This window comes from Mustela lutreola, chromosome 9 (assembly GCF_030435805.1).
Source record: "Mustela lutreola isolate mMusLut2 chromosome 9, mMusLut2.pri, whole genome shotgun sequence".
NCBI lineage: Eukaryota > Metazoa > Chordata > Mammalia > Carnivora > Mustelidae > Mustela > Mustela lutreola.
The window spans coordinates 105,265,962-105,282,179 of NC_081298.1; the positions used below are offsets into that span (position 1 = coordinate 105,265,962).

The 16,218-nt window shown below is 49.1% G+C and overlaps 1 protein-coding gene across 2 annotated transcripts in view; it reads left to right on the top strand.

The window, feature by feature from the left end:
- Positions 1–13,809: 13,809 nt before the first annotated feature.
- Positions 13,810–16,218, top strand: part of TCF7L1 (transcription factor 7 like 1) — a 153,695-nt gene continuing 151,286 nt past the window's right edge. Inside the window, exons 1-3 of one of the 2 annotated variants that reach the window (XM_059188240.1) lie at positions 13,810–14,112; positions 14,196–14,259; positions 14,480–14,607. In XM_059188240.1, coding sequence (XP_059044223.1) covers positions 13,867–14,112; positions 14,196–14,259; positions 14,480–14,607 — 438 coding nt within the window. In that variant the 5' untranslated portion in view covers positions 13,810–13,866. The remainder of the gene's footprint in view (positions 14,113–14,195; positions 14,260–14,479; positions 14,608–16,218) is intronic. The other variant, XM_059188241.1, reaches the window with a different exon arrangement.

A 16,218-nucleotide genomic window follows, 5' to 3' on the forward strand; every position in this document is an offset into this window, starting at 1 on the left:
GAAGTGGTTCTCCAGGAAGTGGAGCTCTAAGTGGGCAGAAGCCGGGGCTGGCAGACGCCAAAGGGCCTGGTTCAGCTTTCCCTCCCAGGGTGTGGTATTTTCTGTGTGTCCAGGGCTTTGCCTCACTCGTCTTGAGTTGGCTTCTGCATGTCTGAAAGAGGGCCAACCCCTCCAGACACATGTAAATCTCAAAAGAGGAGCCCAGGAGAGGAGGTGGAGGCCAGAGGATGTGGATGAACCTAGTGGTTGACAGCGGCTTCCATGTTGGTGGAATAATTCTGAATTATGCGAATTATTCTGATTAACTCATATTTGGGAGCTCAGGTATTGGCAGTAAGTGTAGCTATGCACACACACACACACACACACACACACACAATGGTGTTAGCTGGTCTGGAAGAAAGGGGATGGATGAGGAAGTGGTCCTGCCGCTGGGAATGGAAAAGATATTGAAGTGTTCCAAGGCAGGAAGAAGGGGATTCCTGGAATATGTTCCATCCAAACAGTGTTGGAGCAAAAGACAGATGTGCCGACTGCCAGGTAAACTGCTAAATAGAGAACCTTTTCTCTCTTCTTTTTCCATTATTATATTTCTTGTCTAAAATGCTTTCTCTTATGTATGTGTTGGCTAATACTTCAAAATCCTATTAAATCATAGGTGAAGTAGTAGCACTATTCTTAACCTCAGTATATCTGTATTTTTTTTAAGTTTTGTTTTGTTTTTTTTTTTTGACACAGAGAGAGAGAGTAATAGCGAGAGAGAGAACAAAGCAGGGGGAGTGGGAGAGGGAGAAGCAGGCTTCCCACTGGGCAGGGAGCCTGATTCAGGGCTCAATCCCAGGACCTCAGGATCGTGACCTGAGTGGAAGGCAGGCACTTGATGACTGAGCCACTCAGGCACCCCAGTATTTCTATATTAAGTAAGATAAGGTGCCAACTGTTGGGCAGCTAAATAGGTAAAATTAGGTTTGAATTATGCCAAGTGCCTTTTTTATATTATCTTGTGGGTCTTCCTAAAAGCAGACAAAAGATTGTGTGCAGATAATTTTGGGGGGAAGGCAATCCCAGGGAGCAAGAGTGAAGAATAAGAAAGAGAAACGGGGAGCACTTGAGTGGCTCAGTCGTTAAGGATCTGCCTTTGGTTCAGGTCATGATTCCAGCATCGAGGGATGGAGTCCTGAATCGGGATCCCTGCTCAGTGGGGAGTCTACTTTTCCCTCTCCTTCTGCTGCTCCCAGTTCCTATCTCCTCCCCTCAAATAAATAAATAAAATCTTTTTTTTTTTTTTAAGACTTTATTTATTTATCAGAGAGAGAGAGCAGAGCAAGCGAGCACAGGCAGACAGAATGGCAGGCAGAGGCAGAGAGAGAAGCAGGCTCCCTGCCGAGCAAGGAGCCTGATGTGGGACTCGATCCCAGGACGCTGGGATCATGACCTGAGCCGAAGGCAGCTGCTTAACCAACTGAGCCACCCAGGTGTCCCAAATAAATAAAATCTTAAAAGGAAAGAAAGAAAGGGAAGTACGGAGGGGCACCCGGCCGACTCAGTCAGTAGAGCATGCAACTCTTGATCTCAGAGGTGTAGTACAAGTCCCACACGGGGTAAAGAGCTTACAGAAAGGAAGGTGGGGAAGGAAGGAAGGAAAAGAAAGAAAAGAAAGAGGAAAAGCCAATACAGGATGTATTGAGGAACTGACCATCAATGATAGGTAACTAGTCCTTCCTTCCGTGGGACCATCTGAGAAGCCTTACGAACTGTGCCCCAGAGCTGTTTGCCAGGTATGAAAAGAGAGAAGCTTTTAACCGTAGACTATTAACCCTCATTGATGAAGATATCTTCCTTCCACTTAAGGGTTGCATGTGTTTAAATGTTGAGAAAATGGGGTGCCTGGGTGGTTCAGTCAGTTCAGCTTCCCACTACTTTTTTTTTTTCTTAATTTTACTTATTTGAGAGAGAGAGCATGAATAGGGCAGAGAGGAGCAGAGGGAGATTAGAAGCAGGCTCCCCACTAAGCAGGGAGACTGATGCTGGACTGGATCCCAGGTCCCTGGGATGGATGCAGAAGGATGGAGAAGGATCCCAGGTCCCTGGGATCATGACCTGAGCCCAAGCCAGACGCTCAGCCAACTGTGTCACCCAGGTACCCGAGCCTCTGACTCTCGATTTCAGCTCCGGTCATGGTCTCCAGGTCGTGGGATGGAGTCCCGAGTCAGGCTCTGTGCTCAGCTGGGAGCCTGCTTGGGATTTTTTTCTCTCCCTCTGCCCCTCCCCCTGCTCTTTCTCTCTCTATCTAAAATAAATAAGTCTTTTTTAAAAACCAATATAAATGTGGAGAAGCATCTCATGGCACCAAGTCACAGGAGCCCTGGAGCAGACAATAATATTTATTATTTCACCATTTCTCTGGGTCAGGAGCGCAGGAGTAAATAGCTGAGTGGTCGTGGCTCAGGATCCCTCTTGTGGTTGTAATCAAGGTGTCTACAGGTTCTACAGTCATTTGAAGGCTTAGTTGGGGCTGGAAGATTCACTTTCAAGATGACTCTTTCACAGTGCTATTGGCTGGAAGCCCCAGTTCCTCATCAAATGGGCCTCTCCATTGGTTGCTTGAGTGTTCTCAAAACATGGCAGCTAACTTCCCTGAGAAAAGGTGACCTACAAGGGGAGACACATTAGGCTCTACCTCCTGAAGCAAGGAATATGAAGGACGAATTTTATTTTATCTATTTATTTTTTAAGATTTTGTTTTTTAAGAAGGCACCTGGGTGGCTCAGTCCATTAAGAGTCTGTTGTCTTTGGCTCAGGTCATGATCCCACAGTCCTGGGATGGAGTCCCACATCGGGCTCCTTACTCAGTAGGGAGCCTGCTTCTTCCTCTCTCTCTGCCTGCTGTGTCCCCTGCTTGTGGGCTCACTGTCAAATAAATAAATAAAATAAAATAAAGAAAAGATTTGATTTTTGAGTAATCGCTACACCTAATGTGGAGCTCAAACTTACAACCTCGAGATCAAGAGTTGCATACTCTGCTGAATTTGTGGACATCTTTTAAATTCAGCACACCATCATAACATAGTCCCAATAGATCTGGATTATCTAAACAGCTGGAAGAACATCACCTTGTCTACTGTGACAACATATCATGTTAATTGGACCATGAGAGGAAGAAATGGCAAGTCTATTGTCCAGGCTTTCCAAAGATGGGGGATTAAATCCTTGGGAGATTCTGGGACCTCCCACATTAGTACAGTGTTTAGGGATTCCCTGATAAGGAAGCACAAAACTTTGGTGGCCTCTCTGCGTTTTGAAGACAGAATGTGTCATACTGGGGAGAACTGCTCTGACCTATTTATTGGATCCCATGGAAGACTGACATCAAGTAGGGCTCAGGGCAAGAAAAGTCTCTCTACCTGATTCACATGACATTACAAGCAGCCCTGCCCCTTGGGTCATATAGTCCAGGAGACTGTGTGACAGTTGAGGTTTCTATGGTGAAAAAAGACCTGTGAGGAGGCGAGTCCAAGACCAAAAACAGCTCCTGGAATGCTCCTGGGCTACGACAGAGATGGAGCATATGACAATGAGACATCAAGGGACCACGTGGCCAGAAGTGCCTATCAGGAGCTGGTCTCTGTCAGACCTACCAAGTCATAAGGTTGAGTGAGCCCAGCAACAATCCATTAATAATTGTAAATAGTATATATCACATGGGGCCAGAGGCCAAAGTCAGCTACCCCAGCAAGCAGACCACAGTGTCATCCTTCACTGATGACTGACACCTGTTCCTGAGATTATAAGCTGACAGAAGCACAAGGTTAAGGTTGATTCTTGGGTGAATTGCCTTGATATGTGGGAATAAGCCAAAGTGGACTGCTGAAAGGGTGTGGTCTCACTCAGGAGTGACCCTGAAAAATATCTGGGGGAGATCCTTCCTATGGTGAGAACTTTGGGTGACACATCTAGTCATCAATTTGCGTGCAAAGAGAAGTGACCGAAGGTAAAAATGTACACAGAGTCGAGGGCAGGGTCAAATGGCTTGCCTTGATCACAGTCCTGAAAAGAAATTGGGGACAAGGTCTTGGAAAGAAGTGAGTAGCTTGGTAGTCTGCAAACTTTTTTTTTTTTTTTTTTTAAATCTTATTTATTTACTTGACAGACAGAGATCACAAGTAGGCAGAGAGACAGGGGAAGCAGGCTCCCCATCGAGCAGAGAGCCTGATGCGGACCTCCATCCCAGGACCCTGGGATCATGACCTGAGCCAAAGGCAGAGGCTTTAACCCACTGAGCCACCCAGGCACCCCAGTCTGCAAACTTTTTATGTCAAGAATCAGACCAACTGTTTTAGACTTACAGGCCATATTGTTGCTGTCGTGAATACTCAGCTCAGCTGCTGTGCAAAAACAGCCATCAACAACAGTACATAATGAATGACCATGGCTTTGTTTTCGCAAAACTTAATTTGCAAACAGACACTGTGGGGATTTGGTCTGTGGGCTTTAAGTTTGCCAGCGCCTCCTAAGGATGGACCCAAGGAAGTGGGTAAAAGTGTGAATATTTTTGTATTGCATTTCATAGACCACAAAAGAGCATCTACCCACAGAAGAGCCACCAGACAACCAAACTGACAAGTGACTCAGGCAGGTTGATGACAGCCAACCTGTGTCATCATCTCCCCCAGTGCTGACACCGTGGGCTCAGGAACGGAATGGCCATTGTGGTAGGTTTGGAGACTAGGAATGGGCACCAGGGCAGGAGTGCCCGCCCACCAGGTCTGCTCTAGCTGCTACTGCTGGGCAGTGCCTAGCCCACCAGTGAGAGAGGCCCATGCTGGGTCCTGGATAGAGGGCCATTCCTCAAGGAAGCCAGACAACCACTTGGTGCCAAGCTGAGTACTGAGCTCCTCTGAAAGGACTCTTGCTTGCTCTTGGCTGGGAGTAATACATGTTGTGGATATAGTCTTGCTGGCTTTTCTGCCTGCAGCACCCTGGGGGTCAGGACTTATGCAATGATCTACGGGTAGGGAATTAATTCTGCATAACAAGAAACCTGATTTACCGAATGGAAGATGTGGCAATGACCACCTGATAAGGAGATCTACTGATCCTATCACATACTATTTTACTCAAAAGCTTCTGAACTAATAAAGTGATGGAAGAGCCTTTTGAAGGTTTAGCTGAGGAACTAATTTAGAGATGATAGTAAGAATGGGACGCCATCCTCACGCCATCCTCCCAGATGCAATATACACCTTAAGTCAATGACCATTATATGGTATAGTGTCCAAAGAGATAGACTACATGAGTTAGGAAGCCAAGGAATAGAAGTAGGAGTGGCTCCACGTCCATCATTTCCACTGACCCACCGGGGAAATTTGAGCCTCCTATCCCCACAATTTTAAGTTCTGGAGCTCCTGGTTCCCAGAGTAGAAGGCTTCCTCTACAGTTCAGAGTAAGTTCCCTAAAGCTACTGCCCAGGCACTTTGGGTTTCTTGTGACAAGAGACTAGCAAGAAAGGAGAGAAAGAACCCTATTGTCATGGGTAATTAATTGACTGTGATCATCAGGAGATAGGATTGCTGTTACGCAATCCAGGTAGGAAAGAATGCATTTTGCACCCCAGTGATTCACTGAAAAATCTCTTGCTTCACCCTGCTCAATATTTAGGGTAAATGGACAAAGGGAGCAGCCACAGTGTAAGAAAAGTCGGGTGACTGTGGGCTCAGACCACTCCAGTGCTGAGGGTCTGGGCATCAGAGAAGCAGCCTAGATGGAAGGTGAGAGAAATCTGGAACTCTCTACCAGAATGTGTGTCAGGTAGTGAGCGCTGAGTTTATCCTGCTACCCTTTCTCACAAAAGTTTTCCCAGGAAATGAGATCATTCAGAACCCTCGAGCTGTTCCCAGATGAAATGAACAGACTATAGAAAGGAAGCAGATCCAAATGGTGCAAGGGATAGAGTGTCGTGGCTGCTGTGGTGCGCCACAGAGAATTCCCCTTTAGGACCGAGATCCTCATTTCCTCAGCCACCAGGACTCTTGGCGGCCAATGGCTCACCACTGAATCTTTCCCTAGAAACTGTTCTGGGCAAAGGAGAGTTGGCTTGCCCAAGAGTATGTGTCCCTCCCCACCCCCCTCCCACCCCGCCTCTGGTGGCAGCCCATATTCAAGGACTAGTCAGTGTATGAGAACAAAGGTCTGGCCCCTTGCTGCCATTTGGGGCAAATCCAAAGGACTATTCTAGCTCTAGAGCTCTCTGTGAGATTGACTGAGTCCTTCGTTGCAACTGCTTTGCAGTTCAACTCTTCCATCGAAATTAACCTTGCCTCGCTCCCTCATTTGCAGGTGTTGGTCCTGAGATGATTCCCCAATAAACCTTCACACAGATCTCCTCAGATTCTGTGTCTGCTCTTCTAGCTCTCATTTTCCCACTCTTCCCTTACAGCTGTGATACAGGGTATATGACCTAGACTTTGACAAACAGACACATTCACCTTGGTCTTTGAATCAGGGGTTAATAATGCTAAGAAGTGGGCACCTGGGCAGCTCAGTCGGCTCAACGTCAGCCTTCGGCTCAGGTCATGATCTCAGGGTCCTGGGATGGAGCCCCGCATTGGGCTCCCTACTCAGTGGAGAGCCTGCTTCTCCCTGTCCCTCTGCTGCTCCCCCTGCTTGTGCTCTCTCTTTCTCTCTCTGCCGAATAAATACATAAATAAAATATTAAAGAAGAAGAAGAAGAATGCAAAGAAGCAGAGTCATGGCATGTGCTTTTTGGTGCTTTGGTAGCTGCGGCTTGGCGGCGCACCCGGGGGAACAGGGAAGGAGGGCAGCAGCACCAACCAGTGCATGAGACCAGCAACGTGAGAGGCGGAAACTGGTGTACAGTGCCAGCCATGGCAAGTGGGTCTTGCCCACATCAATTCTGCAACATGCGTTTGCGTCCTTTTATATTTCACTGTGTTTTCAGCATTTTTTTTTTTTTTTTTAAGATTTTATTTATTTATTTTACAGAGAGAAATCACAAGTAGATGGAGAGGCAGGCAGAGAGAGAGAGAGAGAGGGAAGCAGGCTCCCTGCTGAGCAGAGAGCCCGACGCGGGGCTCGATCCCAGGACCCTGAGATCACGACCTGAGCCGAAGGCAGCGGCTCAACCCACTGAGCCACCCAGGCGTCCCTGTTTTCAGCATTTTATGAACTGTTCGTTTTCTATAACAAGGCACAAATTTTTTAAATATATATATTTTATGAACCTAATACACATATACACACACGTGCACATACACACATGCAAAATGTAGCAGGTAAAAAGTTCCTTATTAGCTTATCTCCAGAAAATAGCACTGTTTACTGCTTGGTAGGTATTGCTTCAGATTTTTTATGGGACCAATATTCTTTCCATGATTTGGAAATCAATACTATTTAATCAATACTATTTAAAAATCAATACTATTTAAAAACCCAAAAGATGGGATACCTGGCTGGCTTAGTCAGTAGAGCATATGGCCCTTGATCTCAGGGTCATGAGTTCAAGCCCCATGTTGGGTGTGGAGCCCTCTTTATAAATAAAAGAAAAACCCAAAAGATGACAAGAATTGGGACTGGAAAGTTTATGCCAGAATTTGGCTAATCATAGGGCTCTGGCAGGAAAAATTAACTCTCTTTACCAAAACCAGATATGCCCCACGTCAAGATACTGGGATACTTTTTCCTTTTTCTTTCATTCTTTCTTTCTTTTTTTTAAACATTTTATTTATTTGACAGAGAGAGATCACAAGCAGGCAGAGAGGCAGGCAGAGAGAGAGGAGGAAGCAGGCTCTCCAAGGAGCAGAGAGCCAAATGCGGGGCTTGATCCCAGGATCCTGGGATCATGACCCAAGCCGAAAGCAGAGGCTTTACTTCACTGAGCCACCCAGGTGCCCCCTTTTTCCTTTTTCTAACGATTTTATTTTGGGGGTGCCTGGGTGGCATAGTCGATTAACCATCTGACTCTTGCTTTCAGCTCAGATTGTGATCTCGGGGTGGTGAGATCAAGTCCCACATTGGGCTCCATGCTCAGCATGGAGTCTGCTTGAGACACTCTCTCCTTTCCCTCTGGCCCTCCCTGCTGCTCTCTTTCAAAAATAAATAAATCTTAAAAAGAGAAAGAAGAAAGAGAAAGAAAGAAAGAAAGAAAGAAAGAAAGAAAGAAAGAAAGAAAGAAAGGGATCTTAAGTAATCTCTACACCAGGAAGGGACTGAAACAACCCTGAGATCAAGTGTGGCTTGCTCTACCCACAGCCAGGTGCCCCAATACTGGAATACTTTTGAAGCTATATTAGAGGAAAGTACTAGAGTGCTACCTCCTCCTTCAAAATCAGAGAGAAAAAGAGAACAAAGCATATGTAATTTTGCTGGGAACAATAACACAAAATGATCAAAAGTTGGAAAGTCTGTAGTAAATTGAGAAAGGAACGTGAACGTGTTAGAGGAAAACACAGAAACATAAAATTTATGCTGATAAATTGTCATCTCCCCCATCCCTCATCTTTCATATTTCCCCAATTGGAAATGAGGCCAAAAGTGTCCTTGACAGCTGATTTGGCTGTATAATGAAGAGGAAATAGAACAACCCATGGCTCTGTTTCCCTGTTTCATAGATGAGGAAACCAAAGCTTCAGGATGTGAACTTGACCTTTCCAGAGTCCCATTGTAATGATCAGAACCCTAATGCAAACCAAAATACTCACGACTTTGGCTTTTGCATGGTTCTTCATCTTGGGAACAGCAGAGAAGATTGGTTTCTTGCACAACTTTATTTGTTACATCCAAAGAATGCTTAATAATCATTTATTGGGATGATTCAGTGGGATTTTTACACATGGGAAAATTCTTAGAACTCATGGAATGAGTAGGCTGTGTCCTCTTGCTCAAATCTTAACTCACCCATAAAATGATTTAATTCCATATTTACAAAAGAATAAATGACAGAGCTGGGAAAATTCATTATAAACCACAGCAGATCCATCACGAACACCCTATAGCAATGTGAACAGCGCTTCAAACACATACTTTTTTTTTTTTTTAAGATTTTATTTATTTATTAGAGAGAGAGAGAGAGCACACACAAGCAGGCAGAGTGGGAGAGAGAAGCAGGCTCCCTGCCGAGCAAGGAGCCTGATGTGGGACTTGACCCCAGGACCCTGGGATCATGACCTGAGAAGAAGGCCGTGGCTTAACCGACTGAGCCACACAGGCGTCCCTCAAACACATACTTCTTTTTTTTTTTTTTTTTTAAAGATTTTATTTATTTTATTTGACAGAGAGAGATCACAAGTAGGCAGAGAGGCAGGCAGAGACAGAGGGGGAAGCAGGCTCCCTGCTGAGCAGAGAGCCCGATGCGGGGCTCGATCCCAGGACTCTGAGATCATGACCTGAGCCGAAGGCAGCGGCTTAATCCACTGAGCCACCCAGGCGCCCCACAAACACATACTTCTGTATTAAGCTGGTGCTACATGACAGGCAACTTTTGGACCACCTGCAAGGAATAATCATTCCTTCAGAAATAGCAAACCAAAAAATACAATCCGGGGAAAAATGTCTTCAGGTAATGAATGGTTTGTAAAAAGAATCCAAAAACAGAACGTAAATATTTTTTGCCAAGTACTTGCTGGTCAGTAATGTAATGAGTACTACAGGCTATAACCACCTCGTTCTTTCCACAAGCCTTGTGAATTTGTCTGAGTGATATACATGGCACTTGAAACACTTCATCTCTGCTTTGTACGGTAGAGAGTAGTGGTGTGAAGCCATGAGAACACCACGTATGATGTTTGCCCCAAGTACTGAATTCTGACATCGTAGCTTAAAGCAGCCATAGGCAATATGGGACTTAGCATGACCATGCTTCATTAAAACTTTATCAACACTGAGATTTGAAGTTGGTATAATTTTCATGTCACAAACTGTTACCCTTCTTTGATTTATTTGGGGAACCATTTAAAAAAATGTAAGAAATATTGTTAGTTCACAGGCCCTGTGGGAACAGGGAAGAGGCTCAAGTTTGCCTGCTCTAGACAGTCGCTTCTTGTTTGCCCTCTTTGCCTGATGTTGCGAATCACCAAATGCTCTGAGGAGATCAAAGAGGAGTCAGTATAAACCTTAGTGAACTTCCCTTCTCTTTGGTATCTTGACTTCTTAAGTCCTGGCCAATTTGATGCACTCTGATGCCTTCAAATCAGCTGGGTTTTGTTGTCATTTTATTTTAGTATTTTACCCAGCATTTATAGTGGTTCTTGATGGAAAAGTCAATCTGACATTAATATTCCATTAGAATGGGAAGCAGAAGTCTATATACATTTTATTTATTTATTTATTTATTATTTTTAAATAAGCATGGAGTCCAACTCCTGGCTTGAACTCAGGACCCTGAGATCAAGATTTGGGACACTTAACCCACTGAGCCACCCAGGCCCCCCGGAAGTCTATATACATTAATTTTAATCTGCTACTCTCATTATCATGGACCTCTTTCCACACGGACAAACGTATTTTTACAACGTCATAGCATTCCATCCAATGAATGCATCATGATTTTATTTAACAATTCCCTATCTGGAGACAATGAGATTGTTTCCAGCTTTTTACTGTGATGAACACACTTGTACAGGTTTACTTGTATGCCTGGTTATTTTCTTGGTATAAAATCCTTAAAGTGTATAGGTGAGTCAAAGGTGTATACATTTCAAGGTTTTTCATAGCTATTGCCAAATTGCCTTTCAGAAATGTTACACATAGCCATGCCCAGCAGCTCTATGTTTCCCAACAGGGGGACCAGTGCTGGGTATAATTGTTTCTGCCTTTGCCAATCTGATAGGTGAAAAATGGCACCTCTGTGATGTTTTCAGTTTGCATTTCTTCCAGGGCGGTAGGTGTGGCTGGCAGATAATGGCTTCCTCCCAAAGATATGTCCCTGTACTAATCCCTGGAACCTGTGGATGTTACCTTATAAGGAAAAGGGGTCTTTGCAGATGTGATTAAGTTAAGGAAGTTGAGTGGGGGAGATTATCCAAGATTATCTTGGTGGGCCCTAAATGACATCATAAGTGTCCTTCCTTCTAAGAAGGAAGCAGAGAGAGAGATGGGACCGGCAGAGAAGGCGGCCGTGTGACCACAGAGGCAGAAATCAGAGTGACGAGATCTCATAGAAGGCAGGCAGCCACCAGAAGCTAGAAGAGGCAAGGAATATATTTTCCCTACAGCCTCAGGAGGGAATTTGGCCCTGCCAACACATTGATTTTGATTTAGTGAAACTCATTTTGGACTTCCGGTCTCCCCATCAGTGAGCAAATGCCTTTCCAGTGTTTTAAGCCACCAAGTTTGGGATAATTGTTACAATAACCATGGGAAACTAACACAACAGGATTTTCATATGTCTATGGGCCACATGAAAACATTTCTTTTAGAAACTTATAAAAATGAAGTATCACCCAATAATATGAACAGTATAATTCTGTTTATGTGGAGGTAAATCTGAACTTTGTATATGTGTTTACACATGCCTGGGAAAATGTGTGGAAGGATACACCCAACCACTAACAGTGTTTCACTGGAGTGAGGTGTGGCAAGTGGGAAGGACTTTTACCTTTTACCCAAGATGCTATTCCAGGGACGCCTGGGTGGCTCACTCCACTAAGTGGCTGCCTTTGGCTCAGGTCATGATCTCAGGGTCCTGGGATGGAGCCTTGCATCGGGCTCCCTGCTCAGCAGAGAGCCTGCTTCTCCCTCTCCCTCTGCCTGCTGCTCTGCCTGCTGCTCTGCCTGCCTGTGCTCTCTCTCTACATCTCTGTCAAATAAATAAATAAATAAATAAATAAATAAAATCTTTATATATCTATAAAAGAAAGATGCTATTCCAGATCCATGGATATTGTTTGAAAAAGGTTTGAGGCTGTATTCATGTATTAATTGTGTAAAAAAGAGATAAGGCATCTTTGGTTGTGATAAACAGTAAAATGTGTAGAAAGCAGAATAAAATAGGCTCTCTCCTCTCCTCTCTTTTTCTCAGATGTATTTATTGATAACTTGGTGTGTATCTTCACAGACTCTTCTATGCAGAAACAAATATATATATATATATGTATATATATATGTATATATATATGTATATGTATATATATATATATATATTTAATTTTGGGGGGGTGGGGGAGAGAGAAGCAGGCTCCCTGCTGAGCAGAGAGCCCAGATGGGAGGCTTGATCCCAGTACCCTGGGATCATGACCCGAGCCAAAGGCAGACACTAAACGAATGAGCCACCCAGGCACCCCTATGTATTTAATTTTTAAGAAACAAAATGAAAATGAAAGACTGAGGGCCGTATATACTTTCTTTCATTTAATGTTTCTCTAAAGTCACTCTAGGATCCTTATGTGCCGGGGCCTTATTCTGTTGAGCTGGTTGCTGCACAGACCCTCACTGTGAGACCCAGAACGTCTCTTCCCAACTTCCCTGCAGCTTTGAACTTCCTCGCATCTGTGACTTTGTCCGTGTGGGGGGGAATCGCTGTAGAAAACTCCCTGCCACTTGCGATGAAAATAGTTTTTAGGTATTCCCATTCTGCCTCTCAGTCGCTTTTAAGATGGATGCTCTCGCCAACGCTTCCCCAGTGTGGATGGCACGAGATCCACTTTTTAAAACTTTCCCGAACTGGCTGGAGAGGGATGCTATCTTAACGTAATTCTAAGAGGCATTTCTTTCAGCACGAGGATGTTGGGTTATTTTTTATAGGCTCCTTGGCTTCCGAGGCAGGTCTGTGGACGGCTTCAGAGGTCACAGGCACACAATTTTCCTTCGCAACGAACCCAATCCGAATCCTTTCTGAAACGAGGACTGTGCACATTATTCGTTGACGGACCTGGTCTGGAACTCTGCGGCGATCTTTGGGATTTCAGCGGCGGCTGACTTTGGACACCTGAATGAGGTAAAAAGCCTGGGCTAGGGAGGGGGCGCGTTGGAACCCCGCAGGAAGGAGGAGTGGAAGGGCGCCCGGGATATTTCAGGGTGCCATAAATTTGCGCGATCCTCTGTCCTACGCATCCGGCGAGGGCAAGCCGACTGGCGGGATCCGTGCTCCGAACTCCAAGCTGCGAGAGTCCGCGGCAGGTCTGTGTGTCCGAAGTTTGCCCGCAGGGGGCAGTGCCGCCCGCCAGCGAGCCGCTGCGGTGGGAGGGGGTGTGGAAGCGGTGCGGAGTTCTGGGGGTTCTTTGGAAGAAAGTTAGGGGATGCCTAGCGGTGGGGGCGGTGGGCTGGAGGGTGCGGGAGGGCCGCCGGGGGCGCAGGGCGAGGCGCAGGGGTGGGGGACAGAGAGGGGAGGAGGAGGGAGAGCGAGGACGGTACGCGCGGCGGGGAGGCGCAGCCCCCGGAAGGTGTGAGTGAGCGGTGTGCGAGTGTGAATGCAAGTGAGTGTGTGCGCGCCGGAGCTCTCCGGGTTCCGCGAGGCGCGCGGGTGTCAGCTTGCAGCCGGGGCTCCTCCCTCCGGCCCCCCTGCCCAGGCCGGCGATCCCTCCTTCCTCCGCCGCTCGCCCCTCCCCGGCAGGCCAGGCGCTGGGACGCCCCGGCGGAGCAGGCGGCGGCGGCGGCGACGAGTTGGGGAGCGCTGGGCTGGGCGCTGCCTGAGGGGCCCGAGCCGAGCCGCCCCCGCCCCGGCCCAGCCGCGCCGGCCCGCTTCCCGCGGGGCCACGCCCTGTCAAACTTTGTTGCTGCGGCCGCCGCGGCGGCGAGCCGAGCGGGCCGGCGAGCGGGAGGGAGTGAGGGAGGGGCGGGCGCCGGGCCGGGCCGGGCCGGGCGCGGGCGGCGAGGGGCTCGGAGAGCGGCGGCCCCGGCCCGCGCGGCCCCAACATGCCCCAGCTCGGCGGCGGCGGGGGCGGCGGGGGCGGCGGGGGCGGAGGCGGCGGCTCGGGCGCCGGGGCGGCCGGCGGAGGAGACGACCTCGGGGCGAACGACGAGCTGATCCCCTTCCAAGACGAGGGGGGCGAGGAGCAGGAGCCGAGCAGCGACAGTGCCTCTGCGCAGCGGGACTTGGACGAGGTCAAGTCGTCCCTGGTCAACGAGTCGGAGAACCAGAGCAGCAGCTCGGACTCGGAGGTAAGGAGGCTCCCGCGGCCGACCCTGGGGGACCCCGGCCCCGCGCCCGCTCACCCGCCCTCGCCTTTGTGTCTCCTCCGCAGGCGGAGAGGCGCCCGCAGCCTGCCCGGGACGCCTTCCAGAAGCCGCGGGACTATTTCGCCGAAGGTACGTGTGGGTCGCGGCAGCCCCCAGTCCCGGGCCCCGTTGCGCCCAGCGCGGCAGCTCAGGCCGCCCACGGTTCCCCCGGCCCCGCGACCGTGCCCCTGCTTTCTGCCACCCCCCCCGCGGCCACAGCCGTCCTGGAGCGCGGTCCCCGCCCCGGGTCCCCTGCCGCCTCACCGTCCCGGGGGCCTGGGCCTCACCCCCGCCTCGGTCCTGTCCGCAGTGAGAAGGCCCCAGGACGGCGCGTTCTTTAAGGGCCCCCCGTACCCTGGGTACCCGTTCCTGATGATCCCGGACTTGAGCAGTCCGTACCTCTCCAATGGACCCTTGTCTCCCGGAGGAGCGCGCACGGTGAGTGCCTGTCCGGCCGCGCCGGGGCGGTTGGGAGGCCGGGACGGCGGGATGCGCCCCCCGGCTCGGCGATGGGGTGGGGGATGGGGCCGGCCCGGGAGGATCCCAGGCAAAACATGTTTGCGGAGTTGAACTATTCTGTGGCGGCCAAGCGGTAGGCTGCGCTGGGCAGTGTCTGGATGAAAGTAAAGTTCCAATGTATTTTCCCCTTCTGTTGGGGAGAGGCTTTGGGGTTCACTCCAGGGGGTCTTCCCTGGCCTCCAAAATTTCGTTGCTGGCGGTAAAGGAAAACTTGGGTTTGTGCCGGCTTTTTTTTTGGCGCGGGGGGCGGGGGGGCCTCGCTTTCCTTCCTGGAAATCCGTCAGCTTTCCCTGGCGGTTGGGCAGTAGGCCGGGGGAGCTGGGTTGGCGACGTTGCCCCCGACTTCAGTTTCACTGAGCGGCTGCAAGTTGGTTCCTAAGAAACCCAGGATTCGCGGCGGATTATTCACACCCCAGCCCCTGACCCCCAGCCGTGGAGCAGGGGCCTCAACTGTTCTGTGGAGCTTGGGATTTTAAACTCGCCTAGATGATTTGGAGGGTGACCCGAGGCATTCTTCAAGTTGAGGAACTTGGCTTTTTCCCTCTTTGTTGCCGGCTTTTCTCATTTAAAGCGAGCGCTGCGACACTTTAAACCTGTTAATGGGCGCGCATTGTGTGCTGCGCGCTGGCATTTAGAGCCGTGATTAAGCAAATTGACCGGGCCCCAGACGACGTGCAAATGAGGGAGGATTCCATCGCCCCCTCCCTGGCCCTAAATTCGCGCCCCCCGCGTCGCGAGGGGCGCTGCGCCGGGTTGGCAAGGCCTTTGTGTCCCCCGAGCAGCCAATTCACCCCACCCCGGGGCTCACTGCCCAGGTGCTAGGTCCGATGGCGGATATTCGGTGAGCGCCTACCTCCTGTGACTGTGTGCCAGGCTCTTGCGCGCTGTCCCTTGGGCTCCACGCGCGCCGTGGTGGTTCTCTTTGCTTACCAGTGCCCGCCAGTTAGTTCTTGATTCGGGGGCGGGAGGTGTTGGCGCCTCAGGAGCAGGTCCGACAAATTCACTTTTCGCTTAAGTGTCCTTAAATAGTAATCATAACTAAGGGCCGTTTGAGAAATGCCTGGTGGGAAATGGGCGCTGCTTGCTGGCGTGGTACAGAGTCGGTGGAGAGCGGAGGCACCGTGGTGGGCTCGGTGGAGGCGCTCTCCTGCCCGGAAGGGTTGTGGGAGTGGAGGTGGGGGGCTCTGACCTGGGGAGAGGGGCGTGGGACCACACACCTTCACCTTTCAAGCCGGGAAACCCCTGCAGCTTTGTCCCCGCTTTGGAGCACCCCAGGAAGTGCTGAATCTAAGCTGGATATAGGCATCTGACTGGTGCTTTTTCTCATTCATATTGAAAGTGGGTAAAGTAAAAGTTGAGCAAAACAAGCTGCATTGACTTTGTAGGTTTCCATTGATTCCTTTCTCTGTGCACAGGTGTAGCTCGTTTCTGCTAGCTTTGAAAGCTCACTTTTGCTCGGGTCCCTGTCACTTTGTGTGAGATGCTAGCAAAGTCCCATTTTTCCATTTACCATTAGATGTCTGGAAAGTA